The sequence below is a fragment of the Nothobranchius furzeri genome, chromosome 19 (assembly GCF_043380555.1).
Source record: "Nothobranchius furzeri strain GRZ-AD chromosome 19, NfurGRZ-RIMD1, whole genome shotgun sequence".
NCBI lineage: Eukaryota > Metazoa > Chordata > Actinopteri > Cyprinodontiformes > Nothobranchiidae > Nothobranchius > Nothobranchius furzeri.
In genome coordinates, this window is record NC_091759.1 from 8,066,450 (window position 1) to 8,081,496 (window position 15,047).

The 15,047-nt window shown below is 42.9% G+C and overlaps 1 protein-coding gene across 2 annotated transcripts in view; it reads right to left on the reverse strand.

The window, feature by feature from the left end:
- The window catches only part of LOC107394547 (oxysterol-binding protein-related protein 10), a 99,651-nt gene that overhangs the window by 22,516 nt on the left and 62,088 nt on the right, over nt 1-15,047 (reverse strand). For both annotated transcript variants that reach the window (XM_070547597.1, XM_070547596.1), the window contains 2 exons: nt 13,821-14,046; nt 1,914-2,044 (listed from right to left, as the gene is read on the reverse strand). In XM_070547597.1, the coding sequence (XP_070403698.1) occupies nt 1,914-2,044; nt 13,821-14,046 (357 nt within the window). The remainder of the gene's footprint in view (nt 1-1,913; nt 2,045-13,820; nt 14,047-15,047) is intronic.

The following is a 15,047-nucleotide window of genomic DNA, read 5'->3' on the forward strand; positions in this document are numbered from 1 at the left end:
GATGACGAGTCTCTGTTTATTTAGCAGAAATCAATTATTTAGAAAAAGGACGGTGTATGGCATATTGACAGATTTCCATAGTGATGAATACGTCTCAGTGCTTGTTGCTGTGATCCGTCCTACGACGGCTCAAAACTTGGTATATTAGTATTAACAGTTTTAAGAAAAGGAGATTAGCACAACAGTACTGTCTCCTGCTCTGATCTACACAACAAGCCTGAGTCACCTGCCGTTACTTCCTGCTGATGTGTCCAGACGGCCCTTTCTGCTGTAGCCAGAAAGGAGTCTCTGAAGACCTCCCGGGACCAGCTCAGCACCACCTCCATGCCGTGTGACCCACTTATTTGACAGCAGCTCTGTTGAAACTTTCAGAGGAGATGAGAGCTTCTCTTTCCGAGTGTGAACGCGAGAGACCGAAGGAGAGGAGGGGCAGAGATCCTGACTGCATCAACATTGGAAACGTAGCAAAGTCATTTCAGAGGAAGCAATGGTGAGAAAATGTGTTTGTTTGCCATATTTGACGAATTTTAGGGATGTTAGGGTTGCAGGAAACAACTTTGAAAGAGAGCCATCAGTGCACGATCTTTCCTTTGGAGAGTCCTTCCTTCAAGTTTATTAAACAGAAATTAAAATCATCCAATGGGAAGCAAAGCACAAGCAGCCAACCCTTGTTGATGCACTCTGGCATTTAATGGTGGGACCAGGGCTAACAAAGTGAGTTAAAGGGAATATTACATGGCGATTGTTCTTAAAGGTAATGCGGACATACTTTTCTTCTGGGTGGATCATTGGTCTGCATAACTGTCAATCATTCTGGTGAAGGCCGTCATGCGTGCTCGCTCTTCACTCCCGGGTTAGTTTTCACGTGTTTATTTTCGTTCTACATCTCCGTTCTCAGAGTTCTTTTGAAAATGGCTGAGAGTCGCAAGAAATAAGTGTCCACGCCTACGATAAGAAGGGAAAGGCACCCGAAGTGGGAAATAATACCAGATGTAATTTGGGAGACTCTTTTAGAGAAGGTTGGGCTCTCCACAGACACCTCTGTCACCAGTTTGCTGCTCGACAGGTAAGCTAAACCTGGTATGCTATTTGGAGAAATGCATTTCAGATGACCACTAGAAGTGGCGAGCGTAAGGCCGGCAGCTACTTGTAAACTGAGCGTGCACGGTAGAGTGGTGCATATTTTTCCGAGAGGGCGGTTCTTTCCTGAAAAATCAGAGCGTTTGCATTAGTTTTAAGTTAAATAGTTCTAAGGGGGATAACAAAGCATGTTTCCGAAGTTCTCTGCACTAAATCCTTCTCATGTGAAGATATTTCAGTAGTTTTATTCTTGATATTTTCAGCTCCTTCCAGAATGAGCCGTTTAAGGGCTCTGTCACTGTCAAGGGCTGGACCTGGTCACACCCACACCTATCCACAACTCAGGCTGCTATTAGCTGAGAAGCTCATTTCGATATCTGGGAGTGGCTCAGAGTAGAGCCACTGCTCATCCAGCAGCAGCTTTCTCTTATTAGTGAGAGATGGTTCTATGCTAATTTTCCCGTTTGTGACATCACAAACAGGGACTTTTTGAAACAGCTTATTTAAGGCACGAAATTCCTAAAACCAAACACATACAGAAAATGGGAGGATGGGTTTTATTCATGTTGAGTGTTAATAGAGGCAGCAGAGACCCGCACGACATCACAAAAGGTGAGCTTTGATTAATATGTCTGGTTTGACTTCAGCAAAGGTGATGAAACTCAACCTTTGAAGAGAAAAACCTTCGTCATCCTAATGTGTTTCTACGATGACTTCAATCACAATTTAGGATGAATTTAAAGGATTTCATATGATTTATTTTACAGGCAGCCAAATACCAGCAGTTAGGCGTTTTAAAAGCACTTTCACAAACACTAAATAGCATCTCTTACCTCGGCACCATGGGACAGACTCCTTTTCCTGAAGGCCGGGGAGGGCTCGGCTGACCGAAGAGGAGTCAGACCGCCGTTCTTCAGTTGCTCGCCTGAAGGTGACTTTGGTACAGTCCACACAGGAACACCATCTGAAAAACCACAAAGCTGCGTCAGAGATTGTCGGCTTTCAGTCCACAATAACGGGTTTGGATTTAGATCCTGGCTTTGTGTCGATGCGATCACAAAGAGACGATGGAGAAAACTCACGCCACTATCTGCTGTTTACTTCTGACGCTCAGCATTACAGGCGAGACAGTGACGGGGCTCGGTACACAGGAAATTGTGTCCTTTCAGATTTGATAGTAACTCCATCTTGTATCAACAGAAATACTGGAATAATCATTCCAGCTCCTGGCCTCCAGGATTTAAGTCCTCAGCAGAAATGCAAAAGGTAGACCTCTGGAAAAGCTGAGGATTTCATTTCTAGATATTTCTGTGTGCTCGTGGCCTAAATCAGATTTACACTCAGCTGCTAAAGTAATCTAGAGGAATCAAAAGGTGGGATGAAATAGGCATTTGATGCAATCCAAAAGAAAGTCAGGAATCTAATGATACATTATGTGAGAGCACTGAAAAAAGGGCTTCAATGGATGAAAGGGACATTCGCATGAATTTGAACATGGATTTAAAAATTATCAATAAATTACAGGAATCTACTTCAAAGCAGCTGACCGGAGTTTTTAAGGAATTATGTACGATGTTTTGGGAAATCCGTTAAGGTAATGGTCTTAGACTGGGATGTAATGTAGGCATTAAGTTAATTTATTTATTTAGCTAAGCTCGCTCCCTGTCTCTTAGAGTTCCATGCAATTTGAATTGAGCGCCACTCATCATTAGCTAATAGCATTAGACATTCGCTTTGTCAAACGCAGGGCGTGCACGTATTTGAGGAAGTCCCTAGAATGATGCAGAGTTGGCAAAATATTATTATGGACAAGGAAGACTTTAATAAATATATGTATGAATAAAGAGCACAACAAGACAATGTTAACCAAAAAACAATGTTTTGGCTGGCTAGAAGTGCACATAGAGGCTTTGGTTCCAGCTATTGTCACAGAAGTAGGGAAAGGGGCTTAAGATGCAGTACATTTTTCTGCCTCTAGATGGTGTCTTCTGACAAAAGAACTCTGGACTTCTGCTTTAAAGATCTTAAGTTATGACTATCACAGTACATTCATTTCTAAACTCTTTTTACCCCCAAAAAATATGTGATGGAAAAAGATTTGTGAAATGCACAATTTTGTTTTTGTAATATTTCAATTTGCTTAATAAAATTAAAGGTGCAATATGTAGGGGAAAAGTGAGAATGACATCCTATAGTCAAGTTTGATTACAGCTGTTCATTCTTTTAAACCAAAGGAGACTCTCATTCCCGTTCCGTGATTTTCAAGTTAGGGATCAGCACCAGAAGATTCTAGATGACAATTGAAGACAAGCCATGCACAGTAAACCGATGTGATGGCCACCACCAACGCTCGCTTCTAGCACCGTTCACTTTTAAAACCAGGGGAAACCCCAGATGTGTACTCACCATGCAAATACTTTTCAGATCGAAACATCTAATGCTTTTCCTCCCAGCTGTGGACGTTTTCTCCTTTTAGATACAACTGTTACCTGTAGTACTGGCTTCAAACTCTGATTGGTTCTTTTCTCCTCTAGTCCTGTCAGTTCCATTTGCTGATTGGTTCTCTTTTCTATTCTCCCATCTTTTCAGTTTTCTGGCTAGATTTTCATTACTATCAATTTTCGTTGTCGTCTTTTATTCGTCGATAAAAATGTTGATCATTATTCGTCATAATTTAGTCTTTCACAGAAGTACAAATTAAACTTGTCGTTTCATTTTTGTTCGCAAAAATGAATCAGTCATGAAAAAAACTTTTTTTTTTCATCAACTAAATTAACACTGCTTCTGGGTCACTCCTGTTTATCGGCCTTGGTTCTTTAAATCACTCTGAAGTGTTTTTTGTTTGCCAGCATCGCATTACAAATGCCGGCACTGCAGCATTAGGCTCGGAGCAGACTCTACAAACTCACTAGCTCACAGATTGTAGACTGTGACTTTGTCCCTCTTTAGTTTTATTTTGAAAGGAAGAAAAAGGAGAAAAACAACGCCCTGCTGGCTGAGAATGAAATCTGTTTCAAAGTACCCTTCACCGTAGATTTCTTACATATTGCTCCATTAACCAGGAAGAATCTCCCTGAGTTTAGTTATGTTTTAGTTTATTTTATAAAGGTTTGTTTTACAATTTTAAGCTTTCTCGCTCATCAGGACATTATTTTACAGATTCTGCAGGATGAACGTCCAATTATGTAACAAGTTATAAAAGTCCCTCAGATCATTCTCAGAAACAGGAAAACTTCTCTGCTGAAGACGAGTCAAAGGTTATTTTGCAGACAAAAAGCCTTTAACATGTGCTAAACAACAAACCTCACATTCACCGGCAGGTTTTAACACCAGGCCTGTGCTTGGAGTCTCCTGTATGAAATAAATCATCATCAGGATCCATTAAAGGAAACATCCATTTGCCTTTTATTCACACAACTTGAACAAAAAAAGAAGCTCCTTAGACATATCACAGGCAGATCCTGTTTCATAGAGCTGATAATGGAGCAGTAAGGAGGCTTTCCTCATCTGCAAACACTTAAACAGCATAAAGCTGGTTCTCTGACAGCCATTTGTTAACGGGCAGTTTGACTAACAGAAACATGATATGTGTGAGTGAGCCTAAAGAGATGCAGATATCTGTCTGAGCAGGGGCGGATTTAGGACTGAAGAAGAATCGGGGCTTAACACACACACACACACGCACACACACGTGACACGCACTAGTCAACATCATATATGTCTTGTACCACATAATTTTTAATCTGAAACGACATATTAAGCATTTTCAGGGCAGAGTATTGTTCCTGTTAGTGTTTAGTGTGAGATGATAGCAGTGGTGGGCAGTCAGGGCCAGCAAAGCCTTCTCTGCTGGCCTAAACGTACTCAAAAGCGTAAATGTATTTTTTTTTTCCTTTGGTAATTATTTTTAAATTAAAAAAATGTTTACTGGTCTATTTTCTTTATATCCTATTACAACCACATGGCTGTGCTGCTTCCAGTGTAAAAATACCAAGGCTGGGTGTTATCCAATCAGATTTAAGCTAGCTTGTGTTTTCAGGCAGATTAAGTCTGCCCTAGGCCTTCAGAATCAATCGAGAAGCCCACTGTCCGCTGTAAGTGAACAGAGACGAGCCAGTTGCGATAGCCAATCAGCTCACGAGTCAGCTTGGCCCGGGCCAGCTAGCTGGCCTCACGCAAAAGTTGACATGAACGCATCCTGTGATTGGATAAGCAGTAGTTAGAACTTTTCTAGCAGCATTAAGCAAAATATCAAAACTAAATACGGAGATTTGTATCTATAGGCAGCTATCGGTGTGTTTTTGTACAAATGATGGCTGAAAGAGGAGAAGAGACAGACTTGGTTGCAGATTAACTTGCCACACCATTTTCAAGACGGACCTTTCAAGAAAAAATGGATATTGTGAGAACAGGTCGTCTGACTCCAACGCTAGCTGGCTTGTCCCAGCAGGGGAAAGGATTTGTTCGTCATTTTCAGGCAAGCAACTATGAACGGTACCCATGGCTAACAGCTTCAGAGAACCGCTGCAGGTTATTCTGCTGGGAATGCCCGTTGCTCGCATCAGATGGATTTGGTAGCATTAAAACGCGTAAAAATGTACGCCAGAAACACGACCGGACAGACACGTCTTTCAGCATTAGCCTCCATGTCCGTAGAAAAGGATCTACTCATGGACCTGAAGTGCACAGATGAACTGTACAGAGCAGGTTTTCCTGAGGAAAGAAAGAAGGATGGATTTTATTTTCTAATGAGCAGGAGAGGAGGAGATCCATGCTGGACATTTATGTTGGTGAGTAGAAACATTTTATTAATATTTTTTTAATGTTTTGTCATTTTATTTTGTTAATAATCAATAAATGGTAACGAAATAAAATGGCAAAATGAAATTATTCTGTGTTCTGTTTCTATGCAATTTATATTGTGTATGATGTGGTGTGTGCAGCTGCGCCAACATGTTCAATTGTTTCGCGGTGCAATTTTCTCCAAAACAAATGCAAATAATGTGTTTGCTTTACTTATTTATTTTACTGTCTCATCTTTTAAACCCGTCTTTCATTTCTGAGATTTGACAGTATCCGTGGTCAGCTTCCTACTCTCAACTGGGAATGCAAGTTTGATTTTAAAGACTCTGGAAATTATGTGTCTTGACAAGCCACTGGTGTGTGTGTGTGTGTGTGTGTGGTTTCTCCAGCTGTGATGTCCTATTGATGGTATTTTAAGGTGTATTAAATTAGATTGGGCTGAATAGGAAATCACTGAAGGCCCAGGGGTGGAACGCACCGCCCGCCGCTGGATGATAGTAAATATTCCCTTTCTTTCTCCATCAACTTTACCTGATAAGCTAACTTTAGGCAAACCAGCAGCACAACAAATATTTTCAAATAAGACTCACAAACCTGAATCAACACCAGTCTCATCAAAGCTGGGGTTCTGTCGTTGTCTAAAAAACGTCCTTATGTCCATCTTCACTCATGCGTTTCAGGCAGAGAGTTTAGAAGAAGCCGGCTGCTGAAGGGCTTCTTCTTCAGTGGTGGAGGCTCAGGCAGGCTGTATACAAACTACTGCCAGCTGCTCCCTCTCTGTTGGACTTTGGTACTGCATGTTACTTCCGCGATTTAGATCCAGGGCTTTTCATGAAACATCCGGGGCTTCAGCCCAAGTAGCCGGGCCTAACGCCGCCCCTGTGTCTGAGTGAGAGCGGGTCGAGTTAATTGGGTTTCTGGTTCTTTTAAGGGTTTTCGACAAGTTAATTCATGTCATCTGGATCATCGAGGGTTTCTAAAAACTCGTACAGAAGCTGACTGATGGGGGAGGAGGGTAGCATCCTCGTGAGTACCCATCCTACCCGGTCATCGGGTCTATCCCTGAGAACTGAGACTGGAAAAAAGTGGCTGTGAATTTTGACGGTCTAGCTTTCATGTGCCAGCTTTATTCTTGCAAATGTCCACAAGTTTTTGATAGAATTGCCTTTGGTGGCGTATATCTTCACTTTCGTGTGGAAGACAGGCCGAACGGCGTAAAAAGATCCTAGTTTTGTGGGACACCCGGCTAGGTGGGTGCATTTCCTGATGTGAGGAAGGCTGTAGCAAGTCTTGTAGGATACGATTTAAGCCTCAGCAACCACGAGGCCAAAGTTTAATAAAATTATTCTAATCAATTTGTGGGACTTTTAAAGGCTTGATTTGTTCCTTCCTGACAAACAGCTTTGTTAGAGACTTTTGTAAATGTGTGTTTGTTGGTAAAACCCCATGCTCACGTAAAAGAAACTGTGTGGCTTTAAAGAAAAAATTTAATCTGCACTGAAAGGTTTTTTTCCTTTGACACACAGAGATATACAAAATTGATCTAATGTAAAGTTAATGTGTGGTGTTTATCCGAATCTCATCTCCACTGACTTGGATTGGTATTCGGGACCCAATGAAACTGATCAGAAACTTCCAGTGAAGCAGAAAGTGGAGATGCTCAGAGGCTATCCAATGTTGCTGTTGGATAGAAACATGCAGGCGGTGTGCAGAGACAAACATTCATGCAAAAATGCTTCAAATGAATTCAACTTTCAATTCTGACCTGTAACATCAAATCCACAGTCTTTTTGTGGGGCTAAATGTCAAACGTACAGCTTTTTTCATTTTAGGCTGCAAAGGGGACTGACTACAGGCAAGGTAAATATCCCTTATGGAGTTAAAGTCCCGTAAAGGAAAACGCTCGATATGCCGGTGGAAGAGGGGGAAGGAGTGGCTTGAAAGAGCTGAAGCGAGCATCAGACACATCAGCTGATGATCTGAAGTCTGGTTTGTGACTGGCAGGTTTCTCTACTCTTCATCATGTCTAGATCCCAGTGAGTGGACCTGTAGCATGAACAGAAAACACGAAGAAATAACGTGCCAGACAAACTCAGTCCAACTTCATGCTTTGATCCTGCCTAAACGTCTGCCCATGCAGTGGCAATGCTTTCTTGCTTGGGCATAAAACCATTCAACCAGCTCCCTTTAACCAGCCGCATCCAGTCAGGATGCAGCTCATGCTGGTGAACAAAACCGCCAATAAACTCGCACAAAATCAACCCCTCACTGGGATGTGGAGGGTACATGCTGGAAATGGGGAGCAGCCGGACCCCCACAGGACTCGTCAGCCAGGCAGCGGAAGGAAAGAGGTTTGTACTTGCGGCTGGGCGGTCCCACTCCACACCACCCCCTTTGTGACGAGCAGGTGCAGGACAGGGTGGCGGCTGGCACGAAAAGAAGACCAAGAAAAAGTGAAGATGGACAGATTCCAAAAGAGACCCATCCAAATATTAGAGGGTTAGGGTTAGGGGGGGAAATACAGGTGCTGGCCAGTAAATTAGAATATCATCAAAAGGTTGAAAATATTTCAGTAATTCCATTCAAAACGTGAAACTTGTACATTATATTCATGCAATGCACACAGACCAATGTATTTCCGATGTTTATTACGTTTAATTTTGATATTTATAGGTGACAACCAATGAAAACATCAAATCTGGTATCTCAGAAAATTAGAATATTCTAAAGGCCAATGAAAAAATGTTTGTTTCTCTAATGTTGGCCAACTGAAAAGAATGAACATGAAAAGAATGTGCATGTATAGCACTCAATACTTAGTCGGGGCTCCTTTTGCCTCAATAACTGCAGTAATGCGGCGTGGCATGGACTCGATCAGTCTGTGGCACTGCTCAGGTGTTATGAGAGCCCAGGTTGCTCTGATAGTCGTCTTCAGCTCCTCTGCATTGTTGGGTCTAGCGTATTGCATCCTCCGCTTCACAATACCCCATAGATTTTCTATGGGGTTAAGGTCAGGCGAGTTTGCTGGCCAATCAAGGACAGGGATACCATGGTCCTTGAACCAGGTGCTGGTGGTTTTGGCACTGTGTGCAGGTGCCAAGTCCTGTTGAAAGGTGAAGTCTGCATCCCCATAAAGTTGGTCAGCAGCAGGAAGCATGAAGTGCTCTAAAACTTCCTGGTAGACGGCTGCATTGACCCTGGACCTCAGGAAACAGAGTGGGCCAACACCGGCAGATGACATGGCACCCCACACCATCACTGACGGTGGAAACTTTACACTGGACCTCATGCAACGTGGATTCTGTGCTTCTCCGCTCTTCCTCCAGACTCTGGGTCCTTGATTTCCAAAGGAAATGCAGAACTTGCTTTCATCAGAAAACATAACTTTGGACCACTCAGCATCAGTCCAGTCCTTTTTGTCCTTGGCCCAGGCGAGACGCTTCTTGCGCTGTTTCATGTTCAAGAGTGGCTTGACACACGGAATGCGACACCTGAATCCCATGTCTTTCATGAGTCTCCTCGTGGTGGTTCTTGAAGCGCTGACTCCAGCTGCAATCCACTCTTTGTGGATCTCCCCCACATTTTTGAATGGGTTTGTCGTCACAATTCTCTGCAGGGTGCGGTTATCCCTAGAGCTTGTACACTTTTTTCTACCACATTTTTTCCGTCCCTTCGCCTGTCTGTTAATGTGCTTGGACACAGAGCTCTGCGAACAGCCAGCTTCTTTAGCAATCACCTTTTGTGTCTTGCCCTCCTTGTGCAAGGTGTCAATGATTGTCTTTTGGACAGCTGTTAAGTCAGAAGTCTTCCCCATGATTGTGGTGCCTTCAAAACAAGACTGAGGGACCTTTTAAAGGCCTTTGCAGGTGTTTTGAGTAAATCAGCTGATTAGAGTGGCAGCAGGTGTCTTCTATATTCAGCCTTTTCAGAATATTCTAATTTTTTGAGATACCAAATTTGGAGTTTTCATTAGTTGTCACTTATGAATATCAAATTTAAATGTAATGAACATTGGAAATACATTGGTCTGTGTGCATTGCATGAATATAATGTACAAGTTTCACGTTTTGAATGGAATTACTGAAATATTTTCAACCTTTTGATGATATTCTAATTTACTGGCCAGCACCTGTAGGTCCCAAAGTCACAGATCACTGGTTTTGATTCAGGAAAAGTAAAACCGTACAGTGCAGCCAAGACCAAAGGTTTCAGGATGACAAGAGTTTTATTTTTGGTTACTTTTTTAAAAAAGAACCAAAAATGGAATTTGAAGACAAACACAGAAAGAACGTACAAAAGACAAGAGTTTTAGTTTGATTCTTTAGATCCGCTTGGTTCCGTGGTTACTGAAGTAGAATTACAAGCTTCCCAGAAGTCTCCGGGCTTTAACTGATTGTTGAGTTAAAGTCTCTTTCCGGAGTATTTCTCTTATCCGATGGCATCATTTAGTTGCTGGCAAGCATATCACACAAATGATTTCTTCCTTCAGTTTTTTTAAGATCGCAACTCCACGTTTCTGTTTATAAATGTGCTTCTGTAGCCGACAAACTGAGCCAAAACACGTTTTACGAGTATTATTCTCACGTCATGCTGTTTTTTCATATATTTATATTTTAAAGACTTTCTTGTCCGTGAAAAGTTCATGAACTCTGCATCAGTCGAGGTATTCCGTAAATTTGAAGCATGTAAGCAGTAGTCTAACGCTATTGGTTAGTTCTGGTCGGCGCTCAGTTTCCTATTGCACGGCGCTCTGCAGGGCAGGGTCGTGCTTAGCAAAATGTCCACCTACATCTTGAAGATTAGTTCTCATTGGCCTCTTTTATAAAACAACGGCACCAATTCGCTGCAAGATTGAGGTGGCATCAGGGAGTGTTTGACCGTTTTGCCGCGAATGTGAATTTCACAAAACATTACACGATCGCGGGTTAAGGTGCGGGGGCGGTCTACGCGCCATCACAATCTTCCTTTTAGCTCAAACGTAATTTGGTTTTTTTGATGATTGCTCCTTAATTTTTTTCACAAGCCACTCCAAAATGTGGCTGTCCCTCACAGTCCCCATGAACTGTCATGTGATCTGTGCTTCAGCTTTAACCGAAGTAGCTCGCGGTGATCTGCGTTGCTCCAGTTTGCATCTCAGCTGCAAAACTTACTGCCCGTGTTTACTTTAATTTTTAAAATAGTTGCCAGCCAATGCTCGGCGGATATTCCACCTTCTGTTGCACGAAGGTGTGATCATCACTCACAAGTCTGTCGTTGAAGTCATACCTAGCTTGGTGGCACGAAAACCGCAACATTCCTGCATCGCCGTGCCGCCTCGGCACTTTCATAAGTCACACCATGGTAGCACTATTGTGCTAATTTGCAGCCAAGGTGCGTCTTATGAAAGGGGCTAACGAGAATAAGGTTGGAGTTTCCTGGACATAGACCCAAAATTCAGCTTGTTATAAATGTGTCCTTAAGGTGCTGTAGCATGCTGAAAAAGACACCAAAACGAATCTTGGATGGTTGAGTGGAGTTCCTCTTGGAGGGTGTTTAGGTACCAATCTGTACTTATTGCTGTTCTGAGGCTGAACGTTGAGTAAGTCTTCACCTAGGTTTTTCACCGGATGCACAAGTCTCACTGGCACAAAGGTAAAACACACTGGTTGACATCTGTACATAAGCAGATGTTGACACTATTAGCTAATGCTGAGTACTGGTCACATAATGGAGAACGTGCTTGGCAAAAAAAAAAGACGAATTGCCTACATTATATCACAGTACAGGGTAAGCTGATCATTTTTACAGATTTCCAAAACAATCATATGTAATTTCCGAAAGTAGCTTTCAGCAATTGAATATTTGCGCTTGTCTTATTTTAAAAGTTGCCAGATGCTTTACGCTGCCCCCATGTCTGATTCCTTGACGTGTTCTGGAAGCCTTACAAATTCTAATTCAAATTCAAAGATACTTTATTAATCCCAGAGGGAAATTAGAGTTTCAGTACACACAATTCTGAGATCAGACATACATACATAGGCATAGAAACATGACAAGAATTGGTGACTGTGGTCATTTGCAACCCGAGTCGCACTACCTTAGTAAAGATCAGAGGGTTTACATGAGGACTGAGTCAGGTGGAGGAAAAAAGGCACTTCAGAGTTACCCTCCACAGGGAGGGCAGCTTTGCTATGCAAAAAACACCTCAGACAGAAATGCAACAGACATCAGACATTACACAACATAAGTGTCCACTAGGTGGGGAGGTAGGGTTGGGGACTATCCTCCCATCAGTGCATGCAGCCGCGATGAGCAGCGCTCGTCACCTCCGTTTGGACAGGGGGAGGAGGTATTTGGGTTAGAGAGCACAGTGACTCCTGGAAACAATTCAACGGCCTTCACCGGCCGCAGTCCCGCCCAGGCTGGGATAGGGAGACAGAGTTACCATGGCAACGACAGCATTCCACATTTCTTCTGAAGGGGAGTAATCACTTCAGCCTCACAGGCTCAAGGGCACCAGATTCAGATAAGAGCTTGTTTTGGGGTCAGACAGAGATAATTTCCTCTCTGTCTTAAAGTTCTGTTGGTCTCCAACCCCCCTAAATCCAATAATGGCGTACTTGTAAAAATTAGACCTAAAGTGTAAATTTTGCAGCGCGACAACACTACGCTTCAGGGACGTGTCGGGTGGAAACAAACCCATCGACTGCAATGACGTCTGTTAGCTGCGTAGCTAAAACCTTTGTGACACTAATTACGTCATTCTCAAAACTAATGGTCATGGCTGTACTTACAACCTTTGGTTCATGACTTTGGATTTATAACATTTAAATACTGAAACGTTTGATCATTAAAAAATTGTTTTTTTTTTTTAAAAAACTGACTTAAAATGAAATGAAAAAAAAACTGAATTTTAATTATAAGGTATGAACCTTGACCTCCAGTTTTTATGTTCCTCCATCTCCTGAATGCGGACGTATCTTTCCGTTTCCACAAGCATTTGTTCTTTTCCTTGTTTGAGCATCAAAATGCTACTTTATCCAACAAAACTAAACTTTTTTTGAATTATAACAATTGTCATAAAGGATGGGAATCCCGGCTTGTGTCCATCAACTGACTCATTTCTACTCCGATGTTCCTAATCTGTCTGTTGTAAATTCAAACCGACTGCCTCAAGCATCTTCCTCAAACAGAACGAGCTCTAAATCAACCCCAATCCCATTTACCAGATGAAACATTTATGGCTGTGTTGTACTACGGCAACCTGGACACTGTAAATAGATTATAAATGTCCATCTTTATTCTGGGAAATGGGATTAGTCCACGAGAGCCGACTGATCTCCGCTGATTCTGACCGTGTTTGTTTCCATCCTGCTTTTTCTCAAACTGCACCCTGATCATTATCCTCAGTTTAAGCCAACAGAGCTGCAAATGGTTTAAATGAAAACAAAACTACTGAACCCAGTGCAAGAAGGGTTGAGCATGGTTTGAAATTGGTGGCACCAGTTTGCTTTGGTTTGTAGCTTTAATCCATTAAGGAGATTTACAAGTCCATATTTTTTCTGTTTACTCACTCACATAAAAACCATTATTTCCTGACATGCACGGACGGTAAACATGCTACAAGGGGTTTATAAGCAACACCAAACACACCTTACATCCATGCTTGTGGGGAAAAAAAGCTCCACATGTACCGTTTAAGGAGCCGTTTCAATTTGACATGATGACATTGAAGAAATAAAGAATGAAAGAATGTAACACAGGACAAAACAGACATGAAAGTTTTTGGAAAATGCAACATTCAACATTTACGGCAGAAGTTCACAGTGTCCATCAGGCATGGACATGAGCCACAGTCTCGCTGGCCCAGATGAGCCTTGATGCTGGGCCTTGGGGGAGAGGACTGACAGGACAAGGAGGAGTTTGGGGGCTCCAGTAACGAAACGGGGCTGACTCACCAAAGGAGGCTCCATGGGCAGAATGCTGGGAGGTCTGGGACTGAGGTGGCACCTGGCTGTGGCTCTGGAGGATGTTCAGGCACTCCCCCAGGCAGCTGAGCGTGGCGGCCGACGTGGCTTTGAGCAGCAGCAGGTCCTGATCCAAACAGGAGAGCGGGCCTCTGGTCGGTAGGGAGTCGATGGAATGGACCAGGTTCTTTTGTTGGCCCTCTGCTTGGGACATCACCTGTAAAAGTGACACAACACATCAAAACACAAGAGTTACAACAAACAATCATCTTTACGGGTGTGTGCTGGCAAGAATCTGATATCAATACAAGTAAAACGATATGATGATATCACAATAAGATCATGTTGCCTCTGTTGCTCGTTCATGCCGCTTTGCGCTGTATAACATACGAAAGATCAGACCATACCTAACACAACATGCCACCCAGCTCCTGGTGCAATCTACTGTCATCTCCCGCCTCGATTACTGCAATGCCCTTCTAACTGGTCTTCCAGCCTGTACTGTGAGACCTCTTCAAATGGTCCAGAACGCAGCGGCGCGTCTGGTCTTCAATCAGCCAAAAAGAGCACACGTCACCCCTCTGTTCATTGAGCTCCACTGGCTACCGCTAGCAGTACGCATCAAATTTAAATTGCTAACACTAGCATACAAAGTCTGAGATGGTACGGCTCCCATCTACCTGAATCCTCTTGCAAAGGCTTACGTCTCGGCCCGGCTGCTCCGGTCATCACAGGATCGTCGGCTAGCAGTGCCTACACCACGCTCAGGACAATCCAGACTCTTCTAATGCATCATTCCACAAATGTGGAATGACCTTCCAAGCACTACCAAAACAGGGGCTTCCTTTTAAATTTTCAAGAAACTCCTGAAGACCCTGCTCTTCAGAGAGCATCTTCTTAACTAGCACCCTCCCTGCACCCATCCCCCCTCTCTACCGTCCACTCCTTGTTCCCTCCTCTCCATGATTCATCATGCTGCCTCACTGCCACCTATGACTGACTGGAAATTGTTTGTTGTTGTTGTTAGCCTCAAGGGCAACATGCCGATTATAACTTGTAAGTCGCTTTGGACAAATGCGTCTGCTAAATACATAAACATAAACAATACAAGGGAGACAAAACAATATATTATACTAAAAGCCAGATGATGCTTGAGATTTTTAAGGCTGAATTTTATTGGAAAACTCAGGCAGATGATTCCAAGACACACCCAGTGTT